This window comes from Lissotriton vulgaris, chromosome 9 (genome assembly GCF_964263255.1).
Source record: "Lissotriton vulgaris chromosome 9, aLisVul1.2, whole genome shotgun sequence".
In the NCBI taxonomy this organism is placed as follows: domain Eukaryota; kingdom Metazoa; phylum Chordata; class Amphibia; order Caudata; family Salamandridae; genus Lissotriton; species Lissotriton vulgaris.
In genome coordinates, this window is record NC_141697.1 from 127175822 (window position 1) to 127192523 (window position 16702).

Sequence of the window (16702 nt, forward strand, 5' to 3'; positions counted from 1 at the left end):
ACAAGACCGTTGTCCATGACAGGCCTACATCATGGCACACATGCATGATTTGTGTTCGCCCATTACAATAAAAATCATTGCCAGGGATCCAGACTTTGTTGCTGCTTGAGGGCAGGGGTGCACATCAGTCACCATATGAGGGACTTCTCCATCCCAGCCCTACTTCTTTCCTGTTTGTGTATTTTTCTCTCACTTGTTTGCGGTCAGTGTCTGATGAGGAAAAGTGCTGGTCCCCAAAAATGAGTGCTGGTGGGCCCCACCAGCTCAAATTAAGCAACGGGCACACATAGCTATTTAACAAAACATGAATTGTTGTAAACACAGTACCATGAATATGTAGATGGTCAGACCAACATCTCCCTTTTTCTGAATTTGCATGTTGTACAGCTGAATGTGTGGTTTTTTGCTCCTCTGTGTATTGCCTGATGCATATAGGTGCCCCTATGTGTTATTTCTGTTAGTGCGTGTGAACATACTACACAATATGCCTGTAGAACAAAAAAACAGATGCAGCTAAAGCAAATCATACCTGTTAAATCTGAAAGAGACACGTTAGTGATAGATTCCTTACCTTAGAATATCCCCAGGCGTCAGACTGGATCCAGAAATTTTTGCGTAGCAGTACCCTTGCACGTCAGTAGGCGTCGTCTGCGGCTCCGTCGTCTGCGTCGTGGGCGCCGTGATGACGTCGTCTGAGTACTTAGACGCCGCCTCCGCGTGCTGACGTCAGTTCTTCTTTTTTCTGCGCCAGCAAGTGCAGATCTGGAAAAAGCAGTACTTCTAGTCACTTTTTGACTAACTTTTTGGATCATTTTGATCATCTTTTCGAAGTCGTACGACTCCGTTCGGTGCATTTAGGGATGCCATGATTTAAACACTGTGAGGATTGCGACCACACGATGTCTGTCACGGATCCTCAGCACCTGTGTCTAACTTGTCTAGGCGTCGACGACTAGGCCTGCTCCGACTGCCGGGCCCTCTCTTCGAAAGCCAGGCGGGAGCGGTCCCGCAGGCGACTCAAACTCCGGCAGTCTGTCCCGTGCTGCGAGAGGTCCCGGTCCCACGGGAGGTCGAGGGACAGGTCGCGGGCTCGGAGCCACCACAGCTCCGAGTCTGCACCATTCCTCCGGGTCGAAGTCGTCGGGTAAGAAACACAAGAAGTCGAAGAGGCGACATTGGTCTTCTGACTTCCCCCCCCCCCCCCCCCCCCCCCCGACGCTCACGCGACGCTGCCGGGGGTTCTGGTGACACCGCCTACGCGGCTCCGTCAGAGTCGCGGGCGCCGCGTCCAGCTCCACACCCTCCGGTCCCTGGGCGAGACGTGATGCTGGAGGAGATAGAGCGCTTCCTCATGGCTGTGAGGTCCCTCTCTCCTCTGACGGGCTCCCCGGGGCCTTCAGGCCCAGCGGACCCGTCTGGGGCCCCTAGCGGGTTGGGGGCTTCGGCCCGACGCCTTCGGGCCCGGCACCGCGGGACCTCACTGGACCCGCTTCGGGATCTGGGTCGTCGACGGTGGACCTTACGACCCCCCCGGCCCGTCAGGTGTCGCATCCGGCACCGTCCTCTGGCGGCGCCGTCCCCGATGCCTCCCTCGCTCCGGTTCCGACATCGGCGCCTGGGGACTTTTACTTCAATGAACCGGCCCCATTAATTGACAACCCTGAGTATTAGGAGATGGGTGATGAGGAGCATTGGGAGGGGTCTGAGTGTCCTCTGACCCGAGAGTGTCAGTCTCAAGAGGACTGGACAGGGGAACTTGGGGAGGCCAGTGGACTGGACACCTCTCCAGACACTGGTTTTGTCTCACCTCCTACCGTGGCTTCGGAGGAGGGGGCAACCTACAGTGTGGTGTTGATGAGGGCTGTCAAGGCCTTGGGCCTTGAGCTCCCCGTCGCGGCCGTGAGGACTAACCTCCTCACTGAGGTCCTTAAACCGCAGTCATGCCCGACAGAGCCTCTGCTGCCTTTTAATGAGGCCTTAACCGACGTTCTTTTGGGCACTTGGTCCAGACCCGCTACGGGTTCGCCGCTAGATAGGAACGTGGCCAGACGCCACCGCCCGGCCCCGGGCGACCCAGTTTCCCTGTCCACCCACCCCACCCCCGAGAGCCTGGTCATCCAGGCGTCCACTTCCCAGACCGCATTCCCGTCTGCTCCGCCGGATAGGGAATCCAAGAGGTACGAGATGTACGGTAAAAAGGTCTTCTCCTCCCTTAGTCTGGGACTGCGGTCTTCCAACACCGCATGCCTCTTGGGCCGCTACACCCACTCTCTGTGGGATACGGTCGCGGAACTGCTGCCAGAGTGTCCGTTGGAGGTACGGGCAAAACTCGGCCAAGACCTTGTCGAGGGCTGGGATGCAGCCAGATATTCTATCCGGTGTGGGCTGGATACCACCGACTCACTAGGTAGAGCGATGGCAACGCCGGTGGCGATTAGACGCCACGCCTGGTTGAGGCCCGCCAACTTTTCTGCCGATGTCCAAAACACATTGATGCACATGCCGTTTGATGGCCGTCGCCTTTTTGGCAACAAGGCAGACCATGCGCTTGACTGCTTTAAGGACTCCAGGGCTACGGCCAAGTCCTTGGGCCTTTCGGCCCCGCGCCAGCAAACGGGTGCCTTTCGCTCTTTTCATGGCCAAGGAAGGGGCGCCCCCACACGTGCTGCCAGCCACACGCCGTAGGCTAACATCCAGCGCGGTGGCGGCCGTGGAAGTCGCCGTGGAGGTGGTCGGGGACAACGGCGAGGCCAGTCCACACCCTCTCCCGCAGCATCCGCCTCTAAACCCTCCTAGTCCGTGCTTTTTGGCCCATGTGACGCCAGTGGAGGGAAGGGTTCGCCAGCACCACTCTCACTGGCACACTATCACTTCGGACAGGTGGGTGCTGCAGATCGTCCGAAGGGGCTACTCAATCCCCTTCGAGACGACCCCTCAAGCCATGCCACCGCAACACCACCGTGTATCGGGGGATCATTTGCGGCTTCTGCAGGAGGAAGTTTCGGCCCTCGTGGCCAAGGGGGCCATCGAGCGCGTTCCTGGGCCAAGTAGGACCTGGTTGCTACTCCCACTACTTTCTGGTACCCAAGAAGGGCAAAGGGGGCCTACGCCCTATCTTGGACCTACGGAACGTCAACGGCTTCCTCTGGAAGGAGAAGTTCAAGATGCTGACTCTGGCTCAGGTCTTAGCTGCCCTGGACCCAGGAGACTGGATGGTAGCGTTGGACTTGCGGGACGCTTATTTCCACATTCCCGTCCTGCCGGCCGACCGGCGTTACCTGCGGTTCACGGTAGGCCACAAGCACTTTCAGTTTACCGTGCTCCCCTTCGGCCTTACCAGCGCCCCACGGGTGTTCACGAAGGTGATGGCGGTGGTCACAGCTCATCTGCGCAGGTTAGGGGTTTCAGTCTTACCGTACCTCGACGACTGGTTGTTGAAGGCGGGCCTGCCCCAGACAGTCGTCAGACCACCTCCAGACGACGGCAGACCTCTTGCACCAGCTGGGGTTCTCCATAAATGTGCCGAAGTCACACCTGTGCCCCTCTCAAAAGCTCCTTTACATCGGAGCGGTTCTCGACTCGGCGCAGTTTCAGGTTTACCCACCCCAACAGCGGGTTCAGGATATACAGGCTCTGATTCCAATCTTTCAGCCTTTATCCCGAGTTTCGGCCAGGTTGACGCTGCAGCTTCTGGGGCTGATGGCTTCCTGCATCCTTCTGGTGCATCACGCCTGTTGGTGGAGGCGGGCTCTGCAGTGGGACCTGAAGTTTCAGTGGGCCCAGCATCAGGGCAACCTGTCCGACCATGTCCTGATCTCGGAGGGCACTGTGAGACAGCTGCAGTGGTGGCTCACGGACCACGATTGGGTCAGCGGCAGATCCCTCTCCCTTCCCCAACCAGAGCACGTAGTTGTGACGGACGCGTCCCTCCAGGGCTGGGGAGGCCACATCGGAGAGGCGGAGAATAGAGGCCTCTGGTCTCCGGCGGAGTCCCGGCTCCATATCAACCTTTTGGAGCTGCGGGCGATTCGTCTAGCACTGAAGGCATTCCTCCCCTCTGTCCGAGGGAGTGTAGTGCAGGTGTTCACGGACAACACCACCGCCATGTGGTACTGCAACAAACAGGGCGGGGTGGGGTCGTGGACCCTCTGCCAAGAGGCTCTGCGCCTCTGGAAATGGCTGGAACATCAGGGCGTGACCCTGGTGGTTCAACACCTGGAAGGTTCTCTGAACGCCAGGGCGGACGAACTCCGCCGCCGCTGCATGATGGATCACGAATGGCGTCTGAACTCGGACGTGGCGCAAGGTCTCTTTCTGCAGTGGGGAGAGCCTTGGTTAGATCTATTCGCCACCGAAGAGAATACGCAATGTCATCAGTTCTGCGCGTTGGAATTCCCAAGGCGGCTCTCGCTCGGAGACGCTTTTCGTCGTGAGTGGAGTTGCGGTCTGTTGTACGCCTTTCCGCCTATACCACTTCTGCCCAGAGTGCTGAAGATCAGGCGCGACCGGGCACAAGTCATCCTTGTGGCTCCGGACTGGGCACGAAGGTACTGGTATCCAGAGCTACTCAGTATGTCAGTCGATCCCCCGGTTCGTCTGCCTCTTCAGGAGGACCTTCTGTCACAGCAGCAGAGGACGGTTCTCCACCCGAACCTGTCCAGTCTCCACCTCCATGCTTGGTGATTGAGCGGCGACAGTTGAGGCTATTTGACTTGCCTCCTGAAGTCTGTAACATCATTCTGGCAGCCAGGCGTCCCTCCACAAAGTCGGTATACACCTGCAGGTGGAACAGATTTGTGGCATGGTGCAATGCAAAGGCTGTGGATTCTCTCTCTGCCCCTCTTTCTGAGGTTCTCCTCTTCCTTCTTTCTCTTGCCCAGCAGGGCTCTGCTCTGGGCACGATCAAGGGCTATCTTGCTGCTCTTTCAGCCTTTTTGAGGCTGCCTGATCAACCTTATTTGTTCAAGTCCCCTATTGTTAATCGATTCTTGAAAGGCATCATGCATACGTTCCCTCCTGTGCCCTTTGTGATGCCTCAGTGGGACTTTAACTTTGTTCTTACTTTTCTGATGTGCGCTCCCTTTGAGCCACCTCACAACTATCCTCTCCGCCTTCTTACTTTGAAGACTGCCTTCCTGGTAGCCAACACCTCTGCCAGGAGAGTGAGTGAGCTCCAGGCTCTATCCTGTAAACCTCCTTTCCTTTCAGTCCATCCGGACAAGGTTGTGTTGCGGACAAGGCCTTCTTTCCTGCCCAAGGTAGTCACGGCCTTCCACATCAGGCAATCCATCACCTTGCCCACCTTCTTTCCGCCTCCGCATCCCTTGAGAGAGGAAGAGAGGCTCCACCGTCTGGACCCAAAATGTGCGCTCTCATTCTATCTGGATCGCACATGCCAGTTCCGGGTGGATGACCAACTCTTTGTTGGTTACGTGGGCGCTAAGAAGGGGAAAGCGGTGCACAAGCGGACGATCTCGTGGTGGATCATCTTGTGTATCCAGGCATGTTACTCCTTGGCTAAGAAGGAACCCCCTGTTGGGCTGAGGGCTCATTCCACTCGGACCACAGCGACTACAAATGCCTTGGGCCGAGGAGTGCCCTTGCAGGACATTTGCCAGGCAGCTACATGGGCCTCGCTGCACACGTTTGCTAGACACTATTGCCTGGACAGCCGAGTCCGGAGGGATAGCTTTTTTGGCCGTTCCGTCCTCCAGGACTTTCTGGTGTGATTATTGGTTCGCAGACCCACCACCGGGGTTGGTTTTGCTGGGGTATCTATTCTAAGGTAAGGAATCTATCACGAACGTGTCTCTTTCAGATGCACAAGTAACTACTTGTGTAACGATATATCTGTAAGAGACATTAGTTAGTGATAGATTCCTTACCGACCCACCCATCCTCCCCGTTCTGAGAACCGATATCTAGGGTTAAGGTCATCCCCTTTCAGCGCCCTAGTTTCAAGGCACCAGTGTTGGTTTTTAGCAAAGCTCTGCGTTTCTGGCAAGGAAAAGCTGTGTCTAAGAACTGACATCAGCACGCGGAGGCAGCATCCAAGTACTCAGACGATGTCATCACGGCGCCCACGACGCCGACGACGGACGCGGAGCCGCAGACGGCGCCTACCAACACGCAAGGGTACTGCTACGCAAAAATTTCCGGATCCAGTCTGTCGCCTGGGGATATTCTAAGGTAAGGAATCTATCACTAACTAATGTCTCTTACAGATATATCGTTACACAATTAGTAACTTGTGCGTTTTGCCAATGCTTGTTGTGACCTACTGCATAAGTCAAAGATATTTTGCATTATGAAGTAACTTCCTAAACGTGCCTTAATTTTACATTTTTCAGTTAAGGATTTGGACTGTGGCCTAAATCTTCCTGGTGTGAAGCTATTTTTTGGGTCAGAAATTGAGAATGGTAAGTAATGTTAAACTTTGATGTTAAAATAAACCCTTTCAGCCCATCAGTAGTTGATAGTGATTGGCTAAGTGGCATTAGACTGCCTGAAATTGGAATGCTAAGTAATGTTAAGCTTTAGTGTTGAAATGAAACCCTTTCAAACCATTCGTAGTGTTTGGCCTAGTGGCATGAGATTTTCCGCTTTTGCTAGTCTGCATTGCGACTGCAGTTTAGAATACAGTTTGTATAATTTGTGGTAGACTTCTTCAGCATGGACAATATTTGTGCATGTTGTGTTATGTTTCATATAGGTACCCTATTATAGGCTCTGGTAACATCATACCCTTTCACCTACATCACCTCCCCTACACTACACAGTAACATGCCTTTTACCTAGTGCTAGTCCTGGGCACAGAAGGAGGGTTTTACTGAACAATGGCATTCTATGATTTCATCTTTAAACTGACACAGTATGAATAAATATTCATAAGGGTACTTGGAAACCAGGCTGGTGCTACACCACTTACCTCCCCATATCTACGTACACGGTTCATCCCATACGTCATCCTCAAATCCAACAATGGCTAATGCAAGCAACAAGGGACAAAGGAGCCCTTGATACTTACTTTGTAAATATACCACCTCTTGCTAGTGTTAGTGTGTCGGCCTGGAAGTCTTAGATCTCTCTGACACGTTCCTGCTTGCAAACGCTCCAGCTGACAGCGGTTAAAACATCCCTTGCGGGTTGTCCAACTCGAGACCTAGAAGGGCTCCTGCATTCTCACACTTCAGGTAATGGGGTTCGACTAAACCCTAGAGGGATTCTTGGCTACACACTTAGTCACATGCTAGGTACACTTAGATACATCTAAATAGGCATTGTAGGAGTCCGTGCACTTTTATCATGCATTTTATATTCATGTATTTTTTCATGCTTATTGTAAAGTGGTATGGTATATTCATAATACTGCTAATCATATATCTCTGCTACTGTCTAATGGTCTTTGCAGCGCATATATTTTACACAAGAATAACAACTGTTCAATAAATCCTTATTGAAACGCCCAGACTGTTTATTCTGTTTATCTCTGAGATAAACTAAATGCATATGAGCGCAGCCATTACTGTCTGAAACTTTAATTTGGGCTCCCTGTGTTACCTGGGCTGGACTGCTTTCCCGCCACTGCCATCGCCGGTCTTTACCATCTGTGTCACCCCGCCGCCGCTGCAATCCCGGTGCGGCCGCTGAGCGGGGGAGACTACGATCCCCAGCGTGCTTTGCGACAGGAAGCCGCCTCTTTCAATCTCTGCGTCTGGAGGCGCTTATAACTCGTGCATCAGTCTCAGAGGAGCGGGCACTTTCGTGCATATGAGCGGAGCCCTTACTGTCTGACACTTTAATTTGGGCTCCCTGTGTTACTTGGGCTGGACTGCTTTCCTGCCACTGCCATCGCCGGTCTTTATCATCTGTCTCCCCCCGCCGCCGCTGCAATCCCGGTGCGGCCGCCGAGCGGGGGAGACTACGATACCCAGCATGCTTTGCGGCAGGAAGCCGCCTCTTTCAATTTCCACGCCTGGAGGCGCTTATAACTCACGCATTAGCCCCGCGTCGCGGGCAGCCGCCGGGCTAAGCCCGGGCAAAGGGCGGGCCCTCTGAGGCCAGGCTGGGCCTATACTCTGACATCTTTGCAAGGGCAGCTTGTGTTATATCCTAGTAAGTTGTAATTCTTTACTGTCTGGTCTAAAGCATTTTATAACCACTGTCCGCCCTCGTTCATGGTTGACATTACTCCTATGCCTATGTTTAAGTGTGTTTCACATTGCCCTTTGGAACCATGGCCTCGAGTCTCATTAAAGGATCCTCAACGTTGGCAGGAGGAGTAAATAGAGGCACACTTGACAATTATCTTATTAGGGGCTCTGTGGAGAAGGATAGGGAAAGTATACTTGCTGAGAGACGGGCTGAGCGATGTCGCTCAATTGAGTTCATGAAAAATAATCGCTCGTCCTTGGGCCCGTTACAGCAAGCTACCTCCCCACATACGAGCCCACACACGAGTCTTCACATTGAAAGTGAGGACATTGACATATCTATAAATGACAGTATCCCAATGCTCCTCCGAGACACAACCCCTCACCCGATGTGACTAATGAACTGTACATAAATGTTTCAGACTCCCTTAGTAACCCGATTCCAGAGGTTGAGGTACTAGTTGAGGCGCCCTCTCCAGTTGTGGAGGTCATCCAAAAAAAGGCTAAAAAATCAAAGCCACCTAGAGTACAAGGTTCGCCTCCAAGAAAAAGGAGAAAGAGGGGGGAGTGGATTACAGAGAAATAAGACTAGTCACACTGACTCTGGTAAATCGCCTAAAGCCCCCTCATCTAATGCAGTTACAACACCAGGCTTAGCTACCTTACCACATTGTCCGTTACAAGAAACATCGAGTACTAAATTAATAGGAAGTATGGAACAACTATTAAGATCCTTTACATTACCATTAATAGAGAGACTAAAAAGAATAGAGAATTGGCTGGGGATTCTAGAGCAGGCAATTGCTACAAATACAGGGCTAATCAAAGACCTAGCGAAGCCTGTACCGGCGCCCCCAGCCATTGTACCACCTGTAAATCTTATTGGCCATAAGGAAGCAAAAACAGATAAGCTCACAAACTCAAAATCTGAGGCCTACATCTCCCAAATTAACACAGCAATTGGTACAAAATATTGATAGAGAAGCACAGGTAGGAGATAAACTACTTCCCCCAGGAAATGCACGAAATAATAAGTGCAGAAAAAGTCCTGTTGAGGTAACGAAGCTGAAGTGACATCAGGACAGTCATTTGATAGCACCCATAAAATAAATACACCCTCTAAATTAAAATCCAACATTGTAAATTTGGATAGTCAGCCCTCTTAAGAAAAATAGCAACAAAACCCATCACAACTTAGATTTACTCCCAGATTCAGCCCCTTTTGTAATCGTCCTCACGGGGGTCCCTAAACTCATGGAAGGTAAGAGGGAAGGCAACCTAGACCTAAAAAATAAGGTAATCTATTGGCTTAGAAACAACAGGCCACTGCCCCCTCACCTAGACGGAGAGATAGTGAACGTGAGAAGGTTGTCCTGGGTGGGACAAAGGCCTAAAGATCTGCTTGGGGATGTAGATGTTATTAACTTCAGAGACCACAGGGTGGTTACCCATATTACTGATTGGTATGAGGCCGGGGATCAAATGGTATCTCAACGAGAAATCTGAGTTATTTCTACCCTCGGCCACTGGTTTCTTCTTGGCGCGGTGGAGATACATTTAATAATTACTTACACCGTGCCCGCGTCCCTTCTTTATTCAATATAAACCCAATTATAAGGAGACCTACGTGTCACAATCCTAGTCCCGCTAACAGGCTACCCAGATTTTGGGGGGATACGCAGATCCTGTTCCTGTTCATCTCTCCCCATATGCACCATTCCTTTGAATAACAGATATAATGCTTTGTCGGGCCTTGAAGATTTGGATTGACAGGCAAAACCCTCTGTGGGCAAGGGTACAATTACTCCAATAAAGATGCTAACTATAGACCACCATGATACTCCACAGGTAGAGATGCTGATTAACATTATTAGCACCGCGGACCAATCTAACCTAAATCCATACGTATTGGTTACGTCTAATGATAGCCCGGTTGCGGACCCCCTAGAAGAACTAGGCTCCTGTAACCGGACACTTTCCCTAGTGAAATATCCCCAATGTTAACTGCTACGCAGGCCATCCCTAATCGCTCTCTCCCAATAACTACAAACATAAACATCAGTGATGACCCCCTCCCAAAGAACACTACTGAGATACTCCATACCCAGGTTAGCCAATAAGGTTTCCCTGCAAACTTGGCTAGACGTTGTCAAGAAACATAGTATAATATGTTTACATGAAACATGGTTGATGGAGGAACAGCACATTAGTGGATATCAAACATTTCATTCACCTGCCCTCCCTAGTATCCAGGGTCGAAACAAAGGAGGCCTTTGCATATACGTAGCAACGACCGGGGATTTCAAAGTACGAAAGTTTCTTTCCACTTTGCATTACCAAATTCTGGTGTTTTGATGGGGCCTTACACACAATATTATTTTAGTTAACTTTTATAACAACGTGTCCAGTTAAATGATAGAGCCCACTCTTTGTACCCTCTTGACTAGCCTAACCTTGCTCGAAGAAGAAATATCAGGTGAAAAAAAGTGATATTTTGGGTTGGCGACTTCAATTGTACCATCTGCCCCCACCAAGCAACAGGTTTGTGCGGCCTGGCAGAATACGGGGAAGACAGTCCCACACATTTTACCCACACAAAGATAGGTAATCTCCTTAATAATATCGCCTTTCACTTTGATTTGTCTTTTGCAAATGAGTTATGCTCACCGCCTGTCCCTTTTCAACCAACCTTTAACGGTCTTGGCAGTAACTCTATTATAGATTTTGTCCTGATGACCTCCACGCCCGCAAGGTTTGCAAACAACTGGGAAATAGGAAAAGTTTTACTTAGTGATCATTATCCTATAACACTTACTGTAAAACTCGGAGGGGGCACTAAGTAGAGAATCAGGCACTTGTTCCTATAATCTAAAGATTAATTTGACGGCAAGAAATGGTTATGTCATTAAATGGGATAAGGTTGAACCCGTTGGGTTTTTGAAAAATGTAATATCATATTCTTTTGGCGACTTCTTGCGGTGCTTGGGAGATAATGAAGACCCTGATGTTGTATTGACCGCATTCTCTAAAATCCAACTAGCGATAAAGATCCTTCTGTTTAGAGCACCTAGACACGGTACTAACAAATCGCAAGGATGGTTTGATAGCGACTGTACGAAAGCCTTAAAAAACCTTAAAAAGGCCCTTGAGGGTACACCTAAAAACCTAGACACAATCCGCCAAGCTAGAAGTCATATAAACTGTCCATTAGGGCGAGAAAATCTGCTTTGAAAAAAGAGGCATGGGCGTCCTTGATTGAGGCTTCTCGCCTAAGAGACAATACCGCTTTCTGGAAAGCGGTCAGGTCCCCATTTCTGTAGAACACGGGCGAAAATACTGTTGCTGTTGCAATAACAGGTGATACATGGGTCACTCATTTTAGACAACTATATAATAAACAGATAGTCGGGCGAACTTATCTACATCAAGCGTACCCACTGTCACCTCAAGTGATTCTAGTTATTGCAATCCATTTCCCATGGATATAACGTTCAGTTGTCATGAGGTACTAGGGGCCATTAAAGAAAGTGCATCAGGCAAGGCACCAGGCCCTGATTGCATCCCGATCGATGTTTATAAGGCCAAGTTGGATCTGTGGGTCCCTTTGCTTACGAACGTTTTAAATAAGGCCAACCAGTGTGGGTTCATTTCTACTTGGCCCGATGCCATTGTGGTCCCAGTCTTCATGAAAGGCAATAGAAATGACCCCACCTGTTACAGACCAATCTCTCTTTTGGATGCCTTTATGAAAGTGGCCGGCAGAATAATTCTGAACAGAATCCAATCCTGGGAGGAGGATCACCATGTTATTTCCAATTTGCAATATGGGTTTAGAACAGGAAATGGGCCGATTGAACAATGTTTAAACCTGTCTCTATTCATCTCCAAATATACCCAGGCCAAATGCGGAAAACTTTACATCACTTTTGTTGATCTGAGTTCCGCATTTGACTGCGTCGACCACGAGCTCCTCTGGATAATACTTCGTGATATTGGCATAGATGATCAAATCATCAACTTTATAAAAGAACTATATAAGTAAGCAGGTGCTACAGTGAGGTTCGGTCAACAAGGAGAATGCTCAGATAAATTTTCCATACTGAGAGGGGTTAGACAAGGTTGCATATTAGCACCGCTGTTATTTACCCTATACATATATTCTATTGGGCAACATCTAACAGACTCATTATATGACTACCCTTCTGTAAACGGGTCCCTGGTGCCTATCCTACTATACGCCGACGATGCGGCATTAATGTCACGAACGAGGCTCTGATTACAGCGGGCAGTGGAAAAGTTTACGGGCTTCATGAGGGACAAGGCCCAAAGGTGAACATTTCTAAAACTTACACCATGCCCTGTGCATCAAAGTTAAGGAGGGTCCCCTGCCCCATATTCTTAGAAGACCAAAGAATTGAAACAGCCGACAGGTTTTGTTATCTGGGAGTAATGTTGAATAGGCTGGGTGGCTGGCAGGCCGCAATAGCAGCTAGGAAATTGGCTTTTACCCGGACCATAGGTGCCCTAAGAAATGTTTCTGTAAAAATTGGCGGTAAACCTGTCAAAGAATTAATACACATATACCAGGCAAAGTGTGTATCCACGGCCACCTGTGGTGCAGGGTTATGGGGAATTGAGAGTGCCCAGACTTTACAATGTTGTGAACCAGTTTATTCACTACTTACTGGGTGTATCAAAAACTACATCAACTTACATGACCCATATTGAAGCGGGAGTCACCTATATTAGCGATATTACCAGGATGTCCTCTATCCTGCTATGGCATAAGGTTTGGGTTGCGGAAGAAACCACGCTGAATAGAGACCTAATCAGCGACTGTCTGGCATTGGACGGGGTAGCTAACATCAGATGGTTATCTTACGTGAGAAACTTGTTCATTGAATTAGGTCATCCAGAGTTCTTTGACAAGCCTACCACCTTAGAAGGGATTACTAGATCCTTACTGAAAAAGATGGTGGCCACTCACTTCGATAGCATCAGATAGAATCATGAAAAATCTAAAAGTACTGTGCTCCGATTTCAGGAAATCGCACCTTGCGAGGGATTACAACCTTATCTTGTCCTGGTCCAGAGCCCTTACTCCCGCATGTTGTTGACACACTTTAGATTGGGTACCTTTTTCCGTATGGTCACTCTACCAACTTGTAACGATTGGTCTACTGCCAAATTAATTTGCCCTTGTGACAACAGTGCATCCCAATCGAAGATTCACTTTGCGTTATTTTGTAAATTTTACATGAATCCCAGAAAGATGTTTTTGTTACCAATTCTTAAATCCTGGGGGATTCGTACATGTAGATCAGCATTCGTAAAACTATGAACATGCTATTTATGCTGTCTCATGTTTTTTAAAAGCTGTCATAAAAGTTAGAAGTTCCCTGTAATTGGCTCTGCTTGATAATACATTATTAATGTAATTTTCCTGTTTTTAATAAAAAAATTTAGATGACTGAAGATGGATTTTTAGATATCAATCAAGCCTATTCTGTATAATATGGATTGTATGTTGTCTATTTTTAAAATTTGTAAAAATTTGATTTTATGCTTTCATGATTTTAAATCAAAAAACGAATAAAGCTTGTTTTGATTTGATTTGAAATGAGCATGAGTGACTGAGCGAACAGTAGTACGTTGTTTCTACGGTCTTTAGGGATCAGGGTTGTCCTGTTCTAAGGTTGCCAGAAATAAATCTCTCCCCGATTAGAGGAGACACTAGTGGCACTGTGAGCTACCTTAAATGCAAACCGGTTAACATTTTTCGGTGTGGATGCACGGAACCAGTCTAACACCAATCCCACAGTTTGTTATCCAAATGCGCAGGTCCTGCATGGGTACTATAGGAACTACACTACACGACATGGCGCCACCAACATTGGTTGGGTATTATTTAACAGAATCTGAGTAGTTCAGTCGTGCTATTTCTCGGAGACCCCTACTCACAAAACACCAGAGACGTCTGGAGTCGGTTGGCACAAAACTCTTCCACAGCTGAGTAAGCGAAACATCTTATTTATTGGCTGCTGGTTAATCAACCTTGACAGGATATAGTGTTACTAAATTGTGCATAACACCTTATATTGGTTCCTAAAACAAACGTATTCGTTATGAAATGACTGAGGACGAAAATAACCCCGTAGTGGGTCTGCACTTCTCAGAAGAAGAACAGGCGGAGGGAATTCTCATTCCACCTAAATTCAGTCATACAAACACCATGAAACTATTAGAATATAGTTTAACACCTAGGGGTGGCTTAGTAGCTTTAGTGATTGAGACACACAGATTAAAAAAAACAGAGGTATTCTATTTGTGGGTTACATTCCCAGAAGCAGATGCTAGAACACACACATTTCACTATTACACAGAGGGAGATTCACCAGCGGAATATATGGTCCCTGCGAGGACATAGAGGTTCCGCTCATGTACCAGGAACAATTTTACTGGTTTAAAGGCGCCCTACCCCACTTAAGACACAGAGTATGATTAGGCCCACTCTGAGGAGATGAGGCAACATGGCCAATATTTGCAGCTTACACACCGCATCCTGACATTGATACAATGCCACTGCCAGAATTACTCATGCAACACAAAGATTTAATTAAAATCTTCAGAAACCTGACTCAATTCATCATGCGGACTTTCATAGTCCAACCAACAACAGTTGCAACAAATGGAACTCAATCCCAGTAATGGGCAAAATGCCCACAAAAAGTGAACAAATACCATTCTGGGTAGCTCAGAAAATAACTCTGCTCGAGGCAGTATTCCCAAATAGTACCACGTTTGAAATCTACCAATCTGCTTGCCCATTGGGATAACACCACAATTAGAGGATTGCACCTCTTGGAATACAGTCTTTGCTGCCATAAATACCAAAAAACATGGTATTCCTTCATTAGCTGTGGTACCAGATGTATTAAAGCAAATACAGAACGAATACGGGGCAGAGCCTGCTCTGAACTTAAGGATGAAGTTATTAAATAACTACGACCAGGTATCCACCATAATTCTAGCTAATATTAAAGGGGAAGCAGCTTCAGTGGCAATCCGCCAACTCCTAAGGGAGTTCAGTCCATTGGATCAACAACACAAACTGCCCAACATAATCAAAACTGCATATGCAGAGTTAGGTACAGACAGTTTGGGTGGGAAAGCTTTAAAACCACAACTGATGGGCAGTCCTGAAAAGGACACTTTAAAGCAGACACCTACTTCTTCTAAAAAGAAGTGGGATAATAAAAACAACAAAACTTTACAGAAAAGAGATCTCAATCCCAAGGTATATCTCCTCCACAGGGCCTCTGAAAAGAGGTTTAATCTCTGTAAAAGGGATAACATTAGGAAACCTGACAGGTATCAGGATACTGATACATGTTCCTCTCGTTCCTTTCAGGCCTCGATGAAAACTTCAGAAAGAGGACGGTCAGAACTTAAAGAACAGCGTGCAAAGTCCAGGGACAAGCAGCACGGCCAAGACTATTCTTCTAAAAAAGAAGACAAGCCAAAATCAAAACCTTAATTTAAGAAAAAAAATTGCAGGTCTGAAGAACAAACATGCCCAGAATTCTCCCCAGAACCTGAAGGAATTTCTGGTGACAGCGGACTTGAATGATTACATCACGGTGAAGACACCAGAGTGAGCGTCCCACATAAGTTACACAAGATAACACTCCAAATGGAGGGGGACAAGACCAGGAAAGTTAAGGGTCTCTTTTGGGAAAATCTGTTATCCGGTTATGATATCCTATTGGCAGAACAAGATTGGCTGCCAACATTCGTTATGGAGTGCCCAAGGGGAGAAAATGTAATTTTTCCAGCATTTTCAGACCTCGTTCCCATGCACCTTAAAATGCATATGCACAGGAGTGGGCAGTAGCCCTAGCTCCAGCATTGTATAGAAATCATGCAGGGTGCGATGAGGATTCAACCCACCACATAATCCCCTTAAAGGTTTTACCTAATGCTCAGAGGCAATGCTCAATGAAGCGAGAAGCTAAAAAACAGGTCAGGGAGATCTTAGATCAACTTGAATACCAAGGGGTGATCGAAAATTTAACCTCACCAATGAACAATCCTTTGTTTCCTGTATCAAAACCGGATAATTCATATCGTCTAGTTTTAGATTACAGACGTTTAAACACATGCACAGACATTTGCTGTCCAAAACGCACACAGTGCTATTGATGAATAACATTGTGCGGAAAAAGTAGGACAACACTTGACATCTCAAATGGATTTTTCTGCCAAAATGTAGTGCCTGAAAGCAGGTATTTGATCGCATTCTAGCCTTGGGGTCCCAGTGACAATTTTGTAGTCTCCCCCAGGGGTATAAGAACAGCCCTGGGGTATTTTCAGCAAGGGTAACTGAGTTACTCCAAAATTTTCAAGCGGAAGCATTGTCCTATGTGGATGATGTTTATCTGATGGAAGATGACTGTGGTAAATTAAATATTACCCTGTCAGAATTTCTATGCTTAAACAAAGGGTCATGCATCTAATGAGAGGCAGAGTCCGTGGTGTCCAATTCAAAA

At 48.0% G+C, this 16702-nt stretch overlaps 1 protein-coding gene across 2 annotated transcripts in view; it reads left to right on the plus strand.

The window, feature by feature from the left end:
• Positions 1–16702, plus strand: part of EXD1 (exonuclease 3'-5' domain containing 1) — a 995593-nt gene that overhangs the window by 123012 nt on the left and 855879 nt on the right. For both annotated transcript variants that reach the window (XM_086937165.1, XM_086937166.1), the window contains exon 3: positions 6351–6419. In XM_086937165.1, coding sequence (XP_086793291.1) covers positions 6351–6419 — 69 coding nt within the window. The remainder of the gene's footprint in view (positions 1–6350; positions 6420–16702) is intronic.